Source organism: Oncorhynchus kisutch, linkage group LG25, assembly GCF_002021735.2.
Source record: "Oncorhynchus kisutch isolate 150728-3 linkage group LG25, Okis_V2, whole genome shotgun sequence".
NCBI classification, from domain to species: domain Eukaryota; kingdom Metazoa; phylum Chordata; class Actinopteri; order Salmoniformes; family Salmonidae; genus Oncorhynchus; species Oncorhynchus kisutch.
The window spans coordinates 9,894,691-9,916,310 of NC_034198.2; the positions used below are offsets into that span (position 1 = coordinate 9,894,691).

General features: G+C 43.9%; 1 protein-coding gene across 2 annotated transcripts in view; it reads left to right on the forward strand.

Moving 5' to 3' along the window:
* The window catches only part of LOC109869958 (formin-like protein 1), a 58,718-nt gene that overhangs the window by 28,944 nt on the left and 8,154 nt on the right, over positions 1–21,620 (forward strand). For both annotated transcript variants that reach the window (XM_031804882.1, XM_031804883.1), the window contains exons 5-14: positions 1,716–1,799; positions 3,640–3,765; positions 5,893–6,001; positions 6,322–6,398; positions 6,962–7,055; positions 8,791–8,865; positions 9,074–9,184; positions 10,765–10,914; positions 11,095–11,196; positions 11,319–11,571. In XM_031804882.1, coding sequence (XP_031660742.1) covers positions 1,716–1,799; positions 3,640–3,765; positions 5,893–6,001; positions 6,322–6,398; positions 6,962–7,055; positions 8,791–8,865; positions 9,074–9,184; positions 10,765–10,914; positions 11,095–11,196; positions 11,319–11,571 — 1,181 coding nt within the window. The remainder of the gene's footprint in view (positions 1–1,715; positions 1,800–3,639; positions 3,766–5,892; positions 6,002–6,321; positions 6,399–6,961; positions 7,056–8,790; positions 8,866–9,073; positions 9,185–10,764; positions 10,915–11,094; positions 11,197–11,318; positions 11,572–21,620) is intronic.

The following is a 21,620-nucleotide window of genomic DNA, read 5'->3' on the forward strand; positions in this document are numbered from 1 at the left end:
AGGGCCTATAACCGAGCCCTGGGGGACACCAGTAGTAAGAGTATGTGGTGCAGACACAGATCCTCTCCATGTCACGATGCAATTCAAGAGTGTGCAGAGCCTGAGACACCCAGCACTGAGAGGGGGGAGAGGGGGATCTGTTTCACGGTGTCGAAGGCAAGGGATAGATCTAGGAGGATGAGAACAGAGGAGAGATAGAGTCAGCTTTGGCAGTGTGGAGAGCCTCCATGACACAGAAAAGAGCCGTCTCGACTGAGGGACCCATCTTGAAGCCTGAATGGTTAGGGTCAAGTAGATCGTTCTGAGAGAGATAACGAGAGAGTTGATCAGAGACAGCACACTCAAGTGTTTTGGAAAGGACATAAAGAAGGGATACAGGTCTATAGTTTGACGTCAGATGAGTCGAGTGTTGGTTTCTTGAGGAGGGGAGCGATTTGAGTCGTTTTGAAGTCAGATACAGGTCTATAGTTTGACGTCAGATGAGTCGAGTGTTGGTTTCTTGAGGAGGGGAGCGATTTGAGTCGTTTTGAAGTCAGAGGGGATGCAGCCAATGGTCAGGGATGAGTTTATGAGGGTAGTGAGGAATGGGATGGCCTGGAGAAGGGAGGAGGGGATGGGTTCGGTTATTAATTGCTGATTGCCTAGGAGAGACATATTTTGGTTTATGGACACTTTTATAACCAACAGCTCATATATTTTGGAGACAGGGATGCTAAGAGAGCATGATGCCACAAGAGAATATTTTACATAAATGGTCAGCCCTCCAACCTTTTTAGTCTATTACATCTATAACCCTCTGTGACATTTGAAAACAGCAGGAGTATCTATGGAGACAAAAGAGTCTTTAGAACTGGATTAGCTAGCCACAATAGGCTTCCTGATTGGACTCAAAGTTGTAGAGCTATCAGTAGAATGAGGTAAATGTGCACATATACCCATATGCTTATGAGCACATGTAGCCAAACGATAGCTTGATATGAAACTATAAATAGTATAGGTGGCACTAACAACAGTGGGTTCCTTTATGGTAGTTAACAGAGCTTTGGTGAGGACTGAAATACTGTACAATTATTGTTATTAATTTGCAAACCATAAAATGCTGGATTTAGGGTTCCCACTAGTTAACACATCCACATAGTCAAAATTGTCTATGTCGTAGAAGTTCAGGAAAAAAACAACATTTAAGTTCGGAATAAGGTTAGGTTTAAAATCAGATCTTAATAAGACAAATGGTAGAAATAGAGATTTAGCCATAATTATGACATTTTGGCTGCGTTATCTAGCGATAACCTGGATTTAGGCTTGCAGGGTCTAGCATCAGGGTTAGATGCTATTGTGTAGCTACAGTCAGACGTGAGTATTTTTGTTGTTGTCGTGCTTGTGAGATTCTTTCACCGTTCGGTTGAGTGAGATTGTTGTTTTTACTTGCGGTTCTAAAATCTTAGACCAACAATCCAGTTGTAACCTTATTAATACTGTTATGTTTAATTGTTGTAAATGTATGTTGCTTTAAAGTGTCACCGTATGTGCAGTTATTGTAATGTCTAGTCGTTGCTGTGGTCCAATCTGAGTATTATTATGTCTGGATGTCTGTAATGTGTGTCAGATTGGGGTTGTAGTTATGTCTGACCGTTGAAAAATCGGATTCTTGTGGGTGTGGGTGTGCCCGTTGTGTCTTAGTCTTATTATAATATCCTGTTTCCCCTCCTCTCCAGCTGGGCTCAGGAGTTTCTCGGTGAGGAGAACAGAGGTCTGGACGTCCTGGTTGACTACCTGTCCTTCGCCCAATGTGCCGTCACGTAAGTACCAGTCCTTCACATCTACAGTGCCTTCAGAAAGTATTCCTACCCCTTGACTTGTTCCACATTTTGTTGTGTTACAGCCTGAATTCAACATGGATTAAATCGTTGTTTTTTCACTCACCTGCACACAATACCCCATAGTGACAAAGTGAAATCATGTTTTTTGATTTTGTTGTTGTTTTATTAATCGAAAATAAAACTGAAATCTCTAACTTACATAGGTATTCACACCCCTGAGTCAATACTTTGTAGAATCAACTCAATCAAATTGAGTCAAATGAAAAAAAGTGACACAATAAAATAACAATAACGAGGCTATATGCAGGGGGTACCGGTACCGAGTTAATGGTCGGGGTTCAGGTTAGTCGAGGTAATATGTACATGTCGGGGTAAAGTGACTGTGCATAGATAATAAACCGGGAGTAAAAGCAGAGTAAAAAAGAGATTAAATGTAAATAGTCCGGTTAGCCATTTGATTAAATGTTTAGCAGTCTTATGGCTTGGGGGTAGAACTTGTTAAGGAGCCTTTTTTAGGACATTCCTCTGAAACCGCCTGGAGACTATTGTCCTTCATGCAGGTTCTCCCATTTCAGCCAAGGAACTAGTTCTGTCAGCGTGGTCATTGGGTGCTTTGTCACCCTCAGCAAGGTCTTTATTGTCCGGTTGTTCAGTTTCAATATTACGTACCAATGATGGAGACCACGTTTCTCTTGGAAACTTTCAACACACTAGAAATGTATTCTTTATAAGGTCACAACGCGAGACCCAGACACGGGAGGCAGATGGTTTGAGTCTCTGATATTTATTATAATCCTAAAGGGTAGGCAAGCGAATGGTCGTGGACAGGCAAAAGATCAAAACCAGGTCAGAGTCCAGGAGGTACAAAGTGGTAGGCAGAATGGTCAGGCAGGCGGGTTCAGAGTCCAGACAGGCAAGGGTCACACCTGGGAGGACTAGCAAAAACAGAGCGAAGGAAACAGCAGGAGAACGGGAAAAACAAGCTAGTTGACTTGACAAAAAAAGACAAACTGGCAACAGACAAGCAGGGAACACAGGAATAAGTACCCAGGGACTAATGGGGGAAAACAGGTGACACCTGGAGGTGGGTGGAGACAATCACAAAGACAGGTGAAACAGGTCAGGGCGTGACATTCATACCCTTCCCCAGATATATGTCTCATCATAATCTCTGAGATTTACAGACAGTTCTTTGGACTTCAGGTTATAGTTTCTGCTCTGACATGCACTGTCAACTGTGGGACCGTATATAGACAAGTGTGTTTCTTTCTAAAAACATGTCCAAACAATTGAATTAGCCACAGGTGGACTCCAATGAAATTGTAGTGACATGTCAAGGAGGATCAAAAGGAAATTGGATGCACCTGAGCTCAATTTGGAGTGCCATTGCAAAGGGGTTTGAATACTTATGGAAATGAGATATTGCTGTATTTTATTTCCAATAAATGTGCAAACATGTCCAAAAATGTTTTACCTTGTCATTATGGGGTATTGTGTGTAGATGGGAGAGACAAAAACATATATTTAATCAATCTTGAATTGAGGCTGTAACACAACAAAATGTGGAATAAATCAAGGGCTATAAATACTTTCTGAAGTACGTGAATGGGACAATCTGAGAGGAAAATGTTTAGATTTTTAGGCTTCAACATGACGTAGGTCTTTATGATAGTTCTGGGTCTTTCCTTATTTTTGGGACACTTTAGTAATGAAACATATCTGAGGGCTTTAGATTTAACATAACTTTAATATTCCAAATTGATAATATTGGGTCAACTCTACCATTCATGTCCAAATTCCTGCTACTTTGGACACTCAGCTATGACATGGAAAGTTTGGACAATGGGACTTCCACACCAGAAAAATCGGTGGAGGACTTGACGAGGAGTGCCAGTAACTCTCCAACCCATGGCGGTTCTAAAGCTGCTCGTGTCCTTACTGTGAGGTGAGTGTTACCAGGAATTGGTGAGAAGAATGGACATGAGCTTCTGTCTGTTAGATGGGACAGAGGTTGGACTACACTTGTAGTTCTTGCATCCTGGATTCATGGGCATTAATTGTGAGGAAAGAACAATGACTCCCACTCGTCCCCACACACATTGTGACATACACACACACCATTTCCCCCGCCATCAAACTAGAGTTGAAAAACAAATGGCCTAACAAATGTCAAAATTCTAATAAAGCCTACCAAATGTTGGAAACTTAATTAAAATTATAGTATATTAATTAAAGTAAGCAAAATTATTCTGGAATTATTATGGTGGGTTGAATTTTGCAAGTAGCCTACTTTTTGAAGTTATTTTTTTGACAATCGGATAACATCACACCAAGACCCATGGTATGCGAAACTGACCCTGCGCAGACCGCAAAAACAACGCTAAACGGGATAAGATGTTTACATGCCACAGTATACCATTTTAGCTCAGCATATCCCAGGCATCTTATCCGGGTTTCTCATAACCGGCATACAAGCTTTTTCGGGTTATTGTAAACGGGATGTGATTTTGTATATGTGTCAGCTCAAAAACAGAATACTTGAGTATCCCGAATAATAACGCGATATTGGTGTGCAAGTAAACGTGGTCAGTGTAACATTTCTTGCCATGGAACAAAGCTTATGCCATAAGCAAACCTTCGACAATGTTTCTTCTTATGTAACATAAATCCTTTGCACTGTGTTTCGAATTCCTGGAACAGTGTGATCTCAGTTTTGTCTGTTGAAAATGTTCTCAAAATGTCTTAGAAGGTTTTTGATTGGTCATAACATTATGAGATGTTGGTACAGTTGAGACACAGTGAGCACATACTGTAGATGTTTTGTAGGGTAAATGTTGGATGCAGCATGCCTCCCCTCTCAACAATGTAGTCTGTCTAAATGTAAATGTGAGCAATATCTGACTAGGGGCACACCATCAGACATTCCACCCATCAACAGACATCTTGAAGTCAATTTTGGGGCACTGTCTGTCATTGATACTTCCAAGAGGAGTGTGCGTGAGCGTCGCAAAATAAATTTAGAAATCCTTGTTATTCAATTATTCACCCACACTGCACGCGCGCGCCAACGAGCCTGCGACGCCAAGGGCTAAAACAGAACTCATTCCTATTTCGACACAAATCGCGCTGCAAGTCCTGCCTCTCCCATCTCCTCATTGGTTTATAGAAGCAGGTACCCACGCGCCATCTCCTCATTGGTTATACCCACGTGGGTGACTGAAAGACGAACTGTTTTGCCTGTAGTCGTGGTAATACAATGAAAGTTTAGATGCGATCACCATATAAATTCAATTATGAAAAAGCCTGGAAGGAAGAGAGATGACTAGAAACGATATGTTTGGCCGTTTTATGTGTGGATTAATTGTCGGAGTAGAGGTCCTTGTGCATTTCAGGTTAAATAACAACTCAATGTTTATATCCCTGGACAAATTAGCTCGCAACAGCAAGCTAATAGGACAAATGAACGTTAGCTAGCAGGTGCAAGCTAACTAGCTACATTGCCTTACATGTTTAATGCTTTTCGACCTGTCCCCAAATTAATGTCATTGGTTCAGAGTTTGTTTTCATATTTTAACCTGCAAGTCGTGATCGCGTTTGGTGTGTGGGGGGGGGGGCAAAATACATTTATGCACGATGGCGCATGCGCGCAGCCGGTTTGGGTTTTGTGTAAGAACCATCGCCTCCTCTCTCTCATTTTGGATTGTCTTTGTTTCTCTAATATTTCTCTGTCCCTCTCTCACTTTTAACTAACTCGGATGTCATTTTGAAGGGTCTATTAACATGCACACCGCCACTCTGCCTCTCGTTGTGGTGTTGAGAATGTGAATAAAGGCACATTTCTTAGTTCATCCTTAACAAGAATGACTCTAGCACTGAACATGTAGGCGAGGGAGTAATTCTTAATCTATGAACAATTTTGAAGTATGTAATCATTCTAAACACAGATAGTAGCTTTGAATGAAAATGTGTTACTGCGGCTTTGGTGTTATGTAATAACCCCACATTTGCGCAATGCATAGCGCTATGCATGAGTAATAACATGTTAATAACAGCTACGTTTCTCACCTGGCAGATTCAACTCTCTCCACAACAGGAAAGCGCTGAGGAAGTCCCGCCTTGTCAGTCAGAAAGACGACGTTCACCTCTGCATCATGTGTCTACGTGCCATCATGAACTACCAGGTACATACCTCCCCATGGAAACCTTATTTAACCTTTATTCAACCTATAATATTTTGCCAAGTAGGCCTATTCACCTCTATGTCTACTGTTAGAACAGAGTGACTCAATAGAGTTAGCTAGGAATAACGTTTATTTTAGCCTCACGGTTTGTGGTTTTTCACACCGTAACTTGAAGCCTCCCTCCTGTGCTGGGAGACGGTTTCCATTGAAAAAAAGACAGTTGATGAGCCTTTGTGTCAGTAGGAATCAAGTCTACCCTGCAGTATATGTCATATGACTGACAATGGTGATGACGGACAACTGTGTGTATGTGTGTTTAGTCTGGGTTTAACCTGGTGATGACCCACCCATGCTGTGTGAACGAGATCACGCTCAGCCTCAACAACAGGAACCCCAGGTGAAGACCTGTATTATTAGTGTGTGTGTGTAGAGTTTGTATTTCTGTCTGTTGTGTAAAATAACATTGTTGTTGAGTGTGTGTGTGTGTGTGTGTGTGTGTGTGTGTGTGTGTGTGTGTGTGTGTGTGTGTGTGTGTGTGTGTGTGTGTGTGTGTGTGTGTGTGTGTGTGTGTGTGTGTGTGTGTGTGTGTGTGTGTGTGTGTGTGTGCGTGCGTGCGTGCGTGCGTGCGTGCGTGTGTGTGTTTTTAGTTTTACTATCTTTGTGGGGACCAGAAGTGGGGACATTTCGCCAGTCCACAGAAGGAAAAAGGCTATGTTCGGCTTAGCGGTTAGGTTTAGTGTCAGGGTTACAATAGAGTTAGGGTTCGGGTTTAGAGTAAGGAGTTAGGCTTATGGGTTTGGGGTTAAGGTTAGGTTAAGGTTAAGGGCTATGTAAAATAGGATTTTGAATGGGAACCAATTGTTTGGCCCCCACAAGGATAGTAAAACAAACGTGTGTGTGTCCATGCGTACGTGTTTGTGTGTGTATGAGGGTATTATAATGTACACTTCTACCCATCAGGACCAAGGCCCTGGTGCTGGAGCTGCTGGCTGCCGTGTGTCTAGTGAGGGGGGGTCATGACATCATCCTCTCCGCCTTCGACAACTTCAAAGAGGTTTGAGGGTTATCCAAGACGACAGTCTCTTCGCCAACAAGCCCTACACCCCTCTCTCAATATCATATTACATGTCATAGAGGCTCCCAGTTTCCCAAATCTCCCATTGACGTCAGTGCACAATTTTACGCAACGCTTACATTAGTTACATGCAGAGATCTCTCCAAAAATTAGGACGTGGCCATCAGTCACCTGCGTGCTTTCCTTGACTCACACTAGCAGTGTGAACACGGCTCACTCCAAGTCAAACTCTCAACCCCCATCTAAAGACATCCTGTCTCAGTTTGAAACCCCACCACCCCCACCACCCCCTTCACACATCGAACCCCATGGCAGCTGTCGGGGCAGTTGTCCCCTATAAGCAGACACAAAGTAAAGAGGGGGCGGGAGGGGGTGGGAGCACAAACATTCGTAACATTTGTTGGCAACATGACAGTTGAACATTTCTGTGGACCTTTCATCAGTGTCTGTCAAGGGAGCAACTGTTGCCAACAGAAAAAGACCTCCATGAATAGGGTTACCCAGACATTGTGATGTAGACCTGGGTATTATTAGCAGTGGGCAGATCTTCGTACTTGAGGCCCCACTGCAACCTAGGGATAGTTGCCCCTAAGCACTGATCTGTGGTCAGTTTTGTATTTTAAGTCCTGATTGGCATAAGTAGGAATGGGGTGAGTGAAGCTGATCCTAGATCAGTAGTTATGTGAAACCTCTCCCTAGTGCGGATAATTACATGGACATTGACCAGAGCAGACAACTCTCTATCAAAAGGTCTCACATTCGCTCGTTTCCTATGACGTATGTCTGGTGGCTTGAGGAAGTATCAGAACACATGATATATCAGTGTTGGTTACTTACAGTCCGCATTTTTAAAGACCTATAATATGACACTCAGAGATAGGCATCGGTTAAACAACACACACAAAGTTGTGAAATATTTAAAGAGGGATTGAGTTTTTCTACCCTCTTTCAAATCAGCTCGATAAAAGTCATCAATAATAATTGCGGTATCCAGAGCTCTCACCTTCTCATATCCAATCGCACACGTTGTTTACGCAATACCTTAGAGTAGTATCCTAGCATCCGTTACAGAGCTGGCATCAAAAGTGGCACAGTGAGTGGTCCTTGTTTCGGTACAGCGCAGAGAGACTGTGTGGGTGAGAGACTAATGGAGGGAGAGAGCGAGAGATGACAGATAGCACATTGTAGCGGAGGCGGAAGTGCTGCGGGCCAGGCTGGCTCCTGTTGCCCACAGTGGCAGAGCGTGGGCATTGTTGGGGTACAGGCTGGCAGGTTGAAGTGCAGGCCTGCATTATTTAGTGGACATGAGCGGGTAGAGGGGAAGGCGGCGTTAGTCCTTAAAGACATATCACACATGTGATAATGGATATCACACAATAAGAGTTGTCCAACTGATATATTTCAGTTTCAAACACACTACTACTTAGTGCAGAGTGTTCTGAACCCATTTCTGTATGTAGGAGTAATGCTGATGTTTTATCTTCCATTATTAAAGTCAGTTTACTTCTATTATTGAAGTCATTTGTGATGGCCTAGGGGTGGAGAGAGAGTGGGGGAGAGGAGAGGCATAACAAGTGAAAGATAGACCGCGTGGGGTACAGCTGGCTGTATTTAAGGATACCCCCCCCCCCCCCGTGCATATTTGTAGTGTTGCAGAGCAGAATTATGTGCCCAATCGAAAAACTTTTCGCCTTCCATCTATGTCGTTCGTAAGGTATGTGGAGAGAAGAGCCGCTTTGAGAAGCTCATGGAGTATTTCTGCAATGAAGAAAGCAACATTGACTTTATGGTGAGTCTGGCTCCAAAGTGCGCAATTCGTGTTCATTAGGTGTTCCTTATGTCCATCTCCATCTGTACACAGAATAGATATTGCTCAGACTTGAGAATCAAGTTATAGTAGATGTCAACTTGTCTCCATTGATGTAAACCATTGAAATTTCGCGAGCATAGTTTTCCCACGGTGTACCATGCCATCGCCTACTGTTTATGTCCACCAGGTGGCGTGCATGCAGTTCATCAATATTGTGGTCCACTCAGTGGAGAACATGAACTGTAGGGTCCATCTGCAGTATGAGTTTACCCACCATGGCCTGGATGACTATCTAGAGGTGAGTGATACAGAATCACAGAGAGAAGTTGCCCCTTAACCACTGACACGTGGTCAGATATTTTCAGAAAATATCCAAATATACCCCCAGTTAGTTTTTTTAAAGAATATGACTTATAATAGCTTATGAGATTACATTAGTACAGCTGTCTTTCCTTAACATTACCAAAAAACCCAAGGACGCATAATTCCAATGAGTATGTTTTCGTTGTCATAGGAGACTTCATTTGAAGGTAAACCAATTATGCATTTGTGGGCACATCATTAAATAAAACAATAGTAATGTATCTCTATGTTTGTCTATATATACAGTGCATTCGGAAAGTATTCCAATTTTGTTACGTTACAGCCTTATTCTAAAATGGATTAAACAAATAAAAATCCTCATCAATCTACACACAATACCCCATAACGACAAAGCCGTAACAGGTTTTAAGAAATGTTTGCATATGTATTAAAAAATATATAAAAAATAAAATACCTTATTTAGATAAATATTCAGACCATTCAGACCCTATGAGACTCGAAATTGAGCTCAGGTGCATCCTGTTTCCACTGATCATCCTTGAGATGTTTCTACAACTTGATTAGAGTGGTAAATTCAATTGATTGGAAATTATTTGGAAAAGCACACACCTTTCTATATAAGGACCCACAGTTGACAGTGCATGTCAGATCAAAAACCAAGCCATGAGGTTGAAGGAATTGTCCGTAGAGCTCCAAGACAGGATTGTGTCGAGGCACAGGTCTAGGGAAGTGTACCCCAAAATGTCTGCAGCACTGAAGGTCCCCAAGTACACAGTGATCTCCACCATTCTTAAATGGAAGACGAGCATTCGGGGGAGAAGGGCCTTGGTCAGGGAGGTGACCAATAACCCAATGGTCACTCTGACAGAGCTCCAGATTTCTTCTGTGAAGATGGGAGAACTTTCCAGAAGGACAACCATCTCTGCAACACTCCACCAATCAGGCCTTTATGGTAGAGTGGCCAAACGGAAGCCACTCCTCAGTAAGGCACATGACAGCCCACTTGGAGTTTGCCAAAAGGCACCTAATGGACTCAGACCATGAGAAACACGATTATCTGGTATTATGAGCAAAGTACAGAGCGATCCTTAATGAAAACCTGCTCCAGAGTGCTCAGGACCTCAGACTGGAGCAAAGATTCACCGTCCAACAGGACAACGACACTAAGCACACAGCCAAGACAATGCAGGAGTGGCTTCGGTACAAGTCTCTGAATGTTCTTGAGTGGCCCAGGCAGAGCCTTGATTTCAACCCGATCGTACATCTTTGGAGAGAACTGAAAATAGCTGTGCAGTAACGCTCCCCAAATGAGAGAAACTCCCCAAATACAGGTGTGCCAAGCTTGTAGCGTCATATCCAAGAAGAGTCGAGTCTGTAATCGCTGCCAAAGGTGCTTCAACAAAGTGCCGAGTAAAGGGTCTGAATACTTATGCAAATGTGATATTTCCATTTTTTATTTAATCAAATTGAGAACAAGGCTGTAACGTGACAACGTTTTGAAAAAGTGAAGGGGTCTCAATACTTTCCGAATGCACTGTATGTGTGTATGCACAGAGGTTAAAGTTCACAGAGAGTGACCGGCTGCTGGTGCAGATCCAGGCCTACCTGGACAACGTGTTTGATGTGGGGGCTCTGCTGGAGGATGCAGAGACCAAGAACGCCCTGTTGGAACACATGGAGGAGCTGCAGGAGCACAATGCACAGGTGACCATACCATAAAAGGACACACATCCTCTATGCAACCTCAATTCTGATGTGTTGCACCCGGGTGAACTTGACGCTTTGCTTGTACACACGTTGAAGGTTTAGAGTAAGTAGATGTGCTGTGCGCTTCTACATGTGTCTGTGCGGCTATATAAGTCTGTGTACATGTGTGTGTTTTAGATAAGCAGCAGACTGGAAGAGAGCGAGAGGGAGGCGTTGGAGAAAGTGTCTGAGCTGGAGAAGCAACTCATCCAGACCACCAAAGAGGTGGAGCTCCTAAAGGTAGACCTATCATCTAACCACAGTCCATTACATTCACAAAGAAGACTTGCGTTAGATCCCGAGCTAATGCCTAGGCTATAGCTCAGAGGGCTAACACACGGACATGTTTGTCTGTGTAACAGGAGAGTCTGCGTGAGTCCTGTGCCCAGGGGACCATTCTACAACAGCGGGAGATAGAGCGAGAGATAGAACGAGAGAGGGAAAAAGAGCGGGCGAGGGATAGAGATCGTTTGGTCCAGGCCTTAGCGGAGCTGGAGGAGAAAGTTCAGGGGCTTGTGTGCCAGGGGCTGATTCGAATGGAGCGCACGTCCTCGGGACACCTGGACCTCCATGTGGTCCCTGTCATCCCTCCTGTTTCCATCCCTGCAAAAACAGGTAAGCTACAAGCCACACACATGGGCTCAGAAACCATGTCAGAAATCAAGAGTTTCATTGCAAAACGCTAGATATCAATTTTCTGAAATGTTGGGAAAATGAGCTTTTATTGTTTAAAGAAATGATGAAAGAGATTGGTGTGTTTTTTTACACTGTCTAGTCATGGCATGGGGTTGTTTAATGACAGACATGTATTTGTTAAAATCTATTACTGGTTTATTTTCAGAGAGACAAATGATCATGTTATCAATGCTATGTACCAGGCTCACTCTCAGAAAAATAAATAGTAATAAATAGTATTGCTAGGTTTTTCACAGTAAAATGAAGCAAATAAGTACATATATAAGTATATATATATTTAAATACAGTAATATGAGATATGTATGTAAAAAATGTACATTTGACATTTTAGTCATTCAAGCAGAATATCTGATCCAAGGCGACTTAAAGGTCCAATGCAGCTGTTTTTATCTCAATGTCAAATCATTTCTTGGTAAAAATTAAGTACCTCACTGTGATTGTTTTAAATTAAAATGGTCAAAAAATAAAGAAAAAGAGCAATTTCTCAAGCCATAATTTAGCTAGGACTGTCTGGGAGTAGAGTGGGGAGGGGGAAACAGAAAACTATAGCTATTATTGACAGAGAGGTTTGGATTATTATTATTATTTTTATCTAAACACAAAACCCCATAATGACAAAGTGAAAATGTTTGCACATTTATTGAAACTGAAATACATAAATATCTCATTTACATAAGTATTCACACACCTGAGTCAATACTTTGTAGAAGCACAGCTGTGATTCTTTCTGGGTCTTTAATAGCTTTCCTCACCTGGATTGTGCAACATTCGCCCATTTATTCTTAAAAAAATTATTCAAGCTCTGTCAAATTGGTTGTTGATCATTGCTAGTTAACCATTTTCAGGTCTTGCCATAGATTAAATTCAAATTCAAGTACATTTCAAGTAAATTTAAGTCAAAACTGTAACTCAACCACTCAGGAACATTCACTATCTTCTTGGTAAGCAAATTCAGTGTAGCTATGGCCTTGTGTTTAATGTTATTTTCCTTCTGAAAGGTGAATTAATTTCCCAGTGTCTGGTGGAAAGCAGACTGAACCAGGTTTTCCTCTAGGATTTTGCATGTGCTTAGCTCCATTCCATTTGTTTTTTTTTATCCTGAAAAACTCCCCAGTCCTTAACAATTACAAACATACACATAATACATAATGCAGCCACCACTATGCTTGAAAATATGGAGAGTGGTACTCGGTAATGTGTTGTATTGGATTTGCCCCAAATATACTGTAACACTTTGTATTCAGGACAACAAGTTAGTTTCTTAGCCACATTTTTTGCAGTACTACTTTAGTGCCTTGTTGCAAACAGGATGCATGTTTTGGAATATTTGTATTCTGTGCAGGCTTCCTTCATTTCACTCTGTCAATTAGGTTAGTATTGTGGCGTCACTACAATGTTGTTGATCCATCCTCAGTTTTCCACTATCACAGCCATTAAACACTGTAACTGTTTTAAAGTCACACACCATTGGCCTCATGGTGAAATCCTTGAGAGATTTCCTTCCTCTCCGGCAACTGAGTTAGGAAGGACTCCTGTATCTTTGTAATGACTGTGCGTATTGTTACACCATCCACATTGTAATAAACAACTTCACCATGCTCAAAGGGATATTCAATGGCTGCTTTTTGAATTGTACTGTACCAAAGGGGTTGAATACTTATTGACACAAGACATTTCAGCTTTCCATGTTTTATTAATTTGTAGAAATGTCTGAAAACATAATTCCACTTCTACATTAAAGGGTGTTGTGTGTAGGCCAGTGACCCAAAAATATCTGAATTTAATACATTTTAAATTCAGGCTGTAACATAATAAAATGCTGAAATAGTAAAGGGGTGTCAATGCTTTCTGAAGGCATTGTAATTTATGTCACCAGGTAGGCCAAAACTCCACCCCACCAAAACAGGCTGTAATTTCAGTGGTCTTTTCAAACAACTCTTACATTATTATAATTTTCACAGTTTCACAGTATTATTCCGACCTCATAGTATGGAATATACAGGTAACTGACAAAATAAAGGAAACACCAACATAAAGTTTCTTAATAGGGTGTTGGCCAGAACAGCATCAATGCACCTTGGCATAGTCTACAAGTGTCTGGAACTCTATTGGAGGGATGTGACACCATTCTTCCATGAGAAATTCCGTCATTAGGCGTTTTGTTGATGGTGGTGAAAAACGCCATCTCAGGCGTAGGTCCAGAATACCCATACGTGTTCTCTTTGGTTGAGATCTGGTTACTGTGTAATATATGGAGCTATACACCTTTAATGATGAGTTACTCCACCTCAAGAATTCAATTTGGAGAAAAGCTCAGCACACGCATACTCAGGCTGACTGGCTCTCATTCTCATGAGAAATAACTGCACTCAGGCTATCCGGAGGGCCAAAGTTAGTTATTTTAAGGAGCAGTTCTCTCTAAGTGGGTCTAACTCCAAGAAGTTCTGGAAAATGATTAAAGACCTGGAGAATAAGCCCTTCTCCTCACAGCTGCCCATGTCCCTTAATGTTGATGATGTGGCTGTTAATGACTAGGAGAACATGTCTAAGCTCTTTAATCACCACTTCATTAAGTCAGGATTCCTATTCGACTCAGCCATTGCCCGTCCAACATTTCCTCATCTCCCACCCCTTCTAATACCACTAGCTCCGATGCTCCTCCCTCTTTTCCCCCTGCCCCTTCTAATAAGTTTCTCCCTTATAGGCAGTCATGGATTCTGAGGTGCTGAAGGACACTTTACACTTTACCCCAAAAAGACATCTGGGTCAGATGGTTTAGATCCTTTCTGCTTTAAAGTTGCAGCCCCTATCATCGCCAAGCCTATATCTCTGACCTTTTTAACCTGTGTCTTCTCTCTGGGGAACTTCCCATTGCTTGGAAGGCAGCCACTGTGCGTCCTTCATTTAAACGGGGAGATCAAGCTGATCCTAACTGTCATAGGCCTATTTCGATTTTGCCTCGTTTATCAAAAGTGTTGGAAAAACTTCTCAATAATCAACTGACTGGCTTTCTTGATGTCTATAGTATTCTCTCTGGTATGCATTCTGGTTTCTGCTCAAGTTATGAATGTGTCACTGTAACCTTAAAGGTCCTAAATGATGTCACAATTGCCCTTGATGCTAAGTAATGTTGTGCTGCTATTTTTATTGACTTGGCCAAAGCTTTTGATAGGGTAGACCATACCATTCTTGTGGGTCGGCTAAGGAGCATTGGTGTCTCTGAAGGGTATTTGGCCTGGTTTGCTAACTACCTCTCTCAAAGAGTACAGTGTATGAAGTGCAGTGTGCCTGTCACAAGGGAGTACCCCTAGGCTCGATCCTAGGCCCCACGCTCTTCTCAATTTACATCAACAACATAGCTCAGGCAGTAGGAAGCTCTTTTATCCATGTATATGCAGATGATACTGTTTTATACTCAGCTGGCCCCTCCTTGGATTTTGTGTTAAACGCTCTACAATAAAGCTTTCTTGGTGTCCAACCAGCTTTCTCTGCCCTTAACCCTGTTCTGAACACCTCCAAAACAAAGGTAATGTGGTTTGGTAAGAAGAATGCCCCTCTCCCAACCGGTGTGATTACTACCTCTGAGGGTTTAGAGCTAGAGCTATTACTCCTCTGTAAACTGGTCATCTCTATACCTGTCTCAAGACCCACAGGTTGATGCCTATTTATAAAACCCTCTTAGGCCTCACTCCCCCCTATCTGAGATACCTACTGCAGCCCTTATCCTCCGCATACAACACCCGTTCTGCCAGTCACATTCTGTTAAAGGTCCCCAAAGCACACAGTCGCTCCTCTTTTCAGTTCACTGAAGCTAGTGACTGGAACGAGCTGCAACAAACACTCAAACTGGACAGTTTTATCTCCATCTCTTCATTCAAAGACTCAATCATGGACATTCCTACTGACAGTTGTGACTGCTTTGCCTGATGTATTGTTGTCTCTACCTTCTTGCCCTTTGTGCTGTTGTTCTGTGCCCAATAATGTTTGTTACATGTTTTGTGCTGCTACCATGTTGTGCTGCTGCCATGTTGTTGTCATGTTGTGTTGCTGCCATGCTATGTTGTTGTCTTAGGTCTCTCTTTATGTAGTGTTGTGGTGTGTCTCTGGCCGTGGTGTGTGTTTTGTCCTATATTTCTGTATTTTTAATCCCCTGTCCCCGCAGGAGGCCTTTTACGTTTTGGTAGACAGTCATTGTAAATAAGAATTTGTTCTTAACTAACTTGCCTAGTTAAATAAAGGTTAAGTAAACAAAAAAATCAATGATAGGCCATAACTAACTTGTGTTTAACAGCCAAACAGTATCACTCTTAAGGTTGAAGGTCAAAGGGGATATGTAAATGAGCAGTCTTGCAGTTTGATGTGTGCCTGCATGCACAGAGTTAGTTCTTACCATGCTTCAGATATAAAGGTAAAGGTTATAGGACTTCAGTCGCCATTGTCAATGTAATTATATCGTGCCATCTAGAGCACGATGTGGTGTTAGAAGTGGCAGAAGATTGAACTGCATGAGTGAGAATGATGACTTCACCAGCAGACTACTAAAATGAGTGGCTAGTTAGCAGGCTAACTTGAGTGAAACAACATACTTTGCTATTGTTAGCTGTTACTTTGCTATAGTCAGCTGTTGCTGACTGGAAACCTCGCAGAAAACTGGCAGAAATGGGAACAAATACTGAACTTGTACTACTTAGCCAGTGGTCTAAATGACAAGCCACTGAGTGCATCTGACACACCACTACTAGACAGAGAGGCCTGAGTGCATCTGACACACCACTACTAGACAGAGAGGCCTGTGTGTATCTGACACACCACTTTGAGGCAGAGAGGCCTGAGTGCATCTGACACACCACTTTGAGGCAGAGAGGCCTGAGTGCATCTGACACACCACTACTAGACAGAGAGGCCTGAGTGCATCTGACACACCACCACTAGACAGAGAGGCCTGAGTGCATCTGACACACCACTACTAGACAGAGAGGCCTGAGTGCATCTGACACACCACTACTAGACAGAGAGGCCTGAGTGCATCTGACACACCACTACTAGACAGAGAGGCCTGTGTGCATCTGACACACCACTACTAGACAGAGAGGCCTGTGTGCATCTGACACACCACTACTAGACAGAGAGGCCTGTGTGCATCTGACACACCACTACTAGACAGAGAGGCCTGAGTGCATCTGACACACCACTACTAGACAGAGAGGCCTGTGTGCATCTGACACACCACTACTAGACAGAGAGGCCTGTGTGCATCTGACACACCACTACTAGACAGAGAGGCCTGAGTGCATCTGACACACCACTACTAGACAGAGAGGCCTGAGTGCATCTGACACACCACTACTAGACAGAGAGGCCTGTGTGCATCTGACACACCACCACTAGACAGAGAGGCATTAGTGTATCTGACACACCACTACGAGGCAGAGAGGCCTGTGTGCATCTGACACACTACTACTAGGCAAAGTAGCCTGTGTTTATCTGACACACCACTACGAGGCAGAGAGGCCTGAGTGTATCTGACACACCACTACTAGGCAGAAAGGCCTGTGTGCATCTGACACACCACTACTAGGCAGAGAGGCATTAGTGCATCTGACACACCACTACTAGGCAGAAAGGCCTGTGTGCATCTGACACACCACTACTAGGCAGAGAGGCATTAGTGCATCTGACACACCACTACCGCCATGCTCCAAGGAAGAGCTACTCAAGCGCTATGCATCTGGGTTTGAAGAACTCTGTGAGTTTCCAGGCCAGCACCACATCTACATTGATCCAAAAGTCCCTCCTGTTCAGTCCCATATGCTGTGCTCGACTGGCTGAAAGAGACATTGGACATTCAAGAGCAGAGGGGTGTGGTCAGCAAAGTAACAAAACCATCAGCGTGGGTGAACAGCCAGGTCATAACACAAAATAAAAATGTCTCTCTCAGTGTGTGTTTGGATCCTAAGGACCTGAACAAGGCCATACAGCGCCAACACTTCTCCATTCCCACCTCAGAGGATGTGCAATGCCAACTAGCGGGCAAGAAGAGATTCACTATCCTAGATGAGAAGGAGGCGTATTGGCAAGAATCAGCTGATCTTTGGACATTCAATACCCCATGGAGGAGGTGCCGGTTTAATCGCTTACCTTTTGGTGTAAAAAGTGCCAGCGAAGGTATTTCAGCAGATTCACTCAGAGTTTTGGTGACACTGATGGTGTCTGTGTAATTGCAGATGACCTGACAATTGCAGCAGCCACCGAAGAAGAGCATGACCGCATTCTACAGCAGGTGATGGACAGAGCCATCTGTCTGAATGTGAGGTTCAATGCTGACAAGATACATGACATGGTGAGTGAAGGGAAGTACACGGGGCCCGCCATCAAGGTGACAGCAGTCACACAGACACCCCCACCAGAAGACAGAAAAGGTCGACAGAGATTACTGGGTATGACACACGTCTCCTAACCCAGTACATCTTAAGATGAAGCCACGCTCACTGCACCACTCAGAATGTTCCTCAGGAAGGACATGGCATGGCAGTGGCACCCAGAACAACAAGCAGCACTGGAGAGACTGAAGAAAGCCATCTCCCTTATGCCGCTGCTGAAACTCTTCAATCCACAGGAAGAGATTGAAATACAAGCTGATGCAGCCAGGGACTTGGAGCTGGTTCTGATGCCAGGTGAACAGCCTATAGCCTTTGCATCCAGAGCTCTGTCTGGGGCAGAACAAAATTATGCCCAGATAGGAAAAGAACTCCTGGTAATCTTGTTTGCACTGACGACGTTTCACCAGTATGTGTATGGTGTCCCGGTCAGAGTTCAATCTGCCCACAAACCACTTGAGGCTGTAATCACCAAGTCCATTGGAAACGCGCCTGCCAATCTGTTCTTCGAAGGACGCTGCTTCAAATACAGAAATATGACATTCACATCGTCTACACCCCAGGTAAAGACATGTTAAAAGCAGACACCCTGTCCAGGGCTGTACCCCAGACTGCCACACATGAAGATTGTGACCTCAGTGACGAGAAAGTCATTTAAGTGGTCTCCACACATCAGCCACTGGAGGGTGCTGTTATGCAGCAGCTGAGAGCAGTCACAGAGGCACAGAGATGGGTGAAGAAAAGTGCACCACTGAAAGTGCAAACCTACTGGCACATCAGAGACTCTCTTTACATTGAAGATGAACTACTCCCGGGTAAACAAACGTATTATCATTCCCAAAGACTTTTAGACCTGAGGTACTTAAAGAGGCTCAACGCTCCTTAGCGCATGCCAGAGCTCGCATGTATTGGACCGGGCCTTGCTGATGATGTCTGAATGACGGTCGAATCGTGCACTTCCTGTCAAGAAAAACCGCCCAGCAACCAAAAGGAACCACTCCTACCACACACAGTGCCTGACACTCCATGGTAAAAAAAACGCTGTTGATATGTTTAAGTTCCAAGGACGCTCATTGCTTCTGATAGTGGACTACTACTCCAAATATCCAGAGGTGCTGAGGCTGTCGGACGAGACATCAGGTACTGTCGTAGCAAAGTTCAAAGCTGTGTTTGCTAGACATGCTATTGCAGCTGAACTGATTGCAGATCATGTACCCTTATCAGGTGCTGAGATGGCTCAGTTGGTGCAAAAGAGTGGGGTTTCAAAATCACTCATTCCAGTCCAGGTTTTTCCCCAGTCAAACGGAATGGCTGAGAGGGCCATTCAGTCAGTGAAAAACATGCTGAAGTCGGCATCATAGACAGGTGTCGACCCTCACGCAGCTCTCCCGAACCTGAGAAACACACCTGCCCCGGGGTCTGCAGTACTCCCCTGCTCAGCTACTCATGGGACGTGTCCTATGCTCCAACCTAGCTGGAAGTAAAGCCGCCCTTCAGCCAGTGACTCCCAAAAATGGCCAGCATGGCTTGAAATGCAGACAGCTGCAGCAGAAGACGAGCTATGACAAATGGTGTCACCGCTTCCTTCGTTTCGGGACGGAGAAGGAGAGTGCATGGAGACGGCAAAAGGATGGCAGCCAGCAACAGTGGTGAGAATCAGAGATGAACCGAGGTCATTGTGATATCGTCACACCCGAAGGAGGTCGCTACCGCAGAAACAGAAAGCATCTCAGACCTGACAGAACAGCCAGGTACAGAGATAAGGAAGACGTCACAATCACCGACTCTGATTCAGACCAGGAGGTCGAAGAGGCGACACAAAGAGACACAAATGATCACAGACTGAACATGACAAATGACAGAGAACCAAAACCCTCTGTCATAGACACTCACACCAGTCAGTGCACCGGAACCCTCTGTCATAGAGACTCACACCAGTCAGTGCACCGGAACCCTCTGTCATAGAGACTCACACCAGTTAGTGCACCGGAACCCTCTGTCATAGAGACTCACACCAGTCAGTGCACCGGAACCCTCTGTCATAGAGACTCACACCAGTCAGTGCACCGGAACCCTCTGTCTTAGAGACTCACACCAGTCAGTGCACCGGAACCCTCTGTCATAGAGACTCACACCAGTCAGTGTACCGGAACCCTCTGTCATAGAGACTCACACCAGTCAGTGCACCAGAACCCTCTGTCATAGAGACTCACACCAGTCAGTGCACCGGAACCCTCTGTCATAGAGACTCACACCAGTCAGTGCACCGGAACCCTCTGTCATAGAGACTCACCAGTCAGTGCACCGGAACCCTCTGTCATAGAGACTCACACCAGTCAGTGCACCGGAACCCTCTGTCATAGAAACTTACACCAGTCAGTGCACCGGAACCCTCTGTCATAGAGACTCACACCAGTCAGTGCACTGGAACCCTCTGTCATAGAGACTCACACCAGTCAGTGCACCGGAACCCTCTGTCATAGAGACTCACACCAGTCAGTGCACCGGAACCCTCTGTCATAGAGACTCACACCAGTCAGTGCACCGGAACCCTCTGTCATAGAGACTCACACCAGTCAGTGCACCGGAACCCTCTGTCATAGAGACTCACACCAGTCAGTGCACCGGAACCCTCTGTCATAGAGACTCACACCAGTCAGTGCACTGGAACCCTCTGTCATAGAGACTCACACCAGTCAGTGCACCGGAACCCTCTGTCATAGAGACTCACACCAGTCAGTGCACCAGAGCAGCCAGGTGTACTAAACTACCAGCGAGGCTACAGGACTATGTGCTTGAGTGAGTCAGATGGAAAACCTGGTATTGTAAGTGGAATTAGACCACCATCTACCATTGACTCTACAGCAGTATTAAAATGACTATATTCTTGTTTAAAAAAAGTTTTGTTAAAAGGTTATGTTTGCTTGTAAGCTCTAACTAAGAGGGGGGGGGGGGATGTAATATATGGAGTTATACACCTTTTAATGGTAGTCCATAACTCTCTTGTGCGTAACAGCCAATCAGTATCACTCTTGAGGTTGAAGGTCAAGGGGATATGTAAATGAGCTGTCTTGCAGTTTGACGAGTGCCTGCATGCACAGAGTTAGTTCTTACCATGCTTCAGATATAAAGGTAAAAGTTTAGTGTACTTCAGTCCCCATTGCCAATTGAATTATACCGTGCCATCTAGAGCACGACAGACTGAGACGGCCATGGCATATGGTTTGTTTTCATGCTTATCAAACCATTCAGTGACCACTCTTGCCCTGTGTATGTGGGCATTGTTGTCCTATGGGGGCAGAGCCATGGTAGCCAAAATAATAGCCTGCCCAGTATTTTTTATACATGACCCTAAGTATGATGGGATGTCAATTGCTTAATTAAATCATGAACCGCACCGTGGTGGAAGCACCTACTTTCAATATACTTTATCTCTTTTACTCAAGTGTTTCCATTATTTTGGATATAAAACACAGGAAATCATGTTTTTGACTGCACTCGGCCTATAAGATGGATAGGTTAGACAACCACATATTGGATACGAACATTCCATTCCAGCTAAACAATGAATATATAGCGTTCTCAAATCTA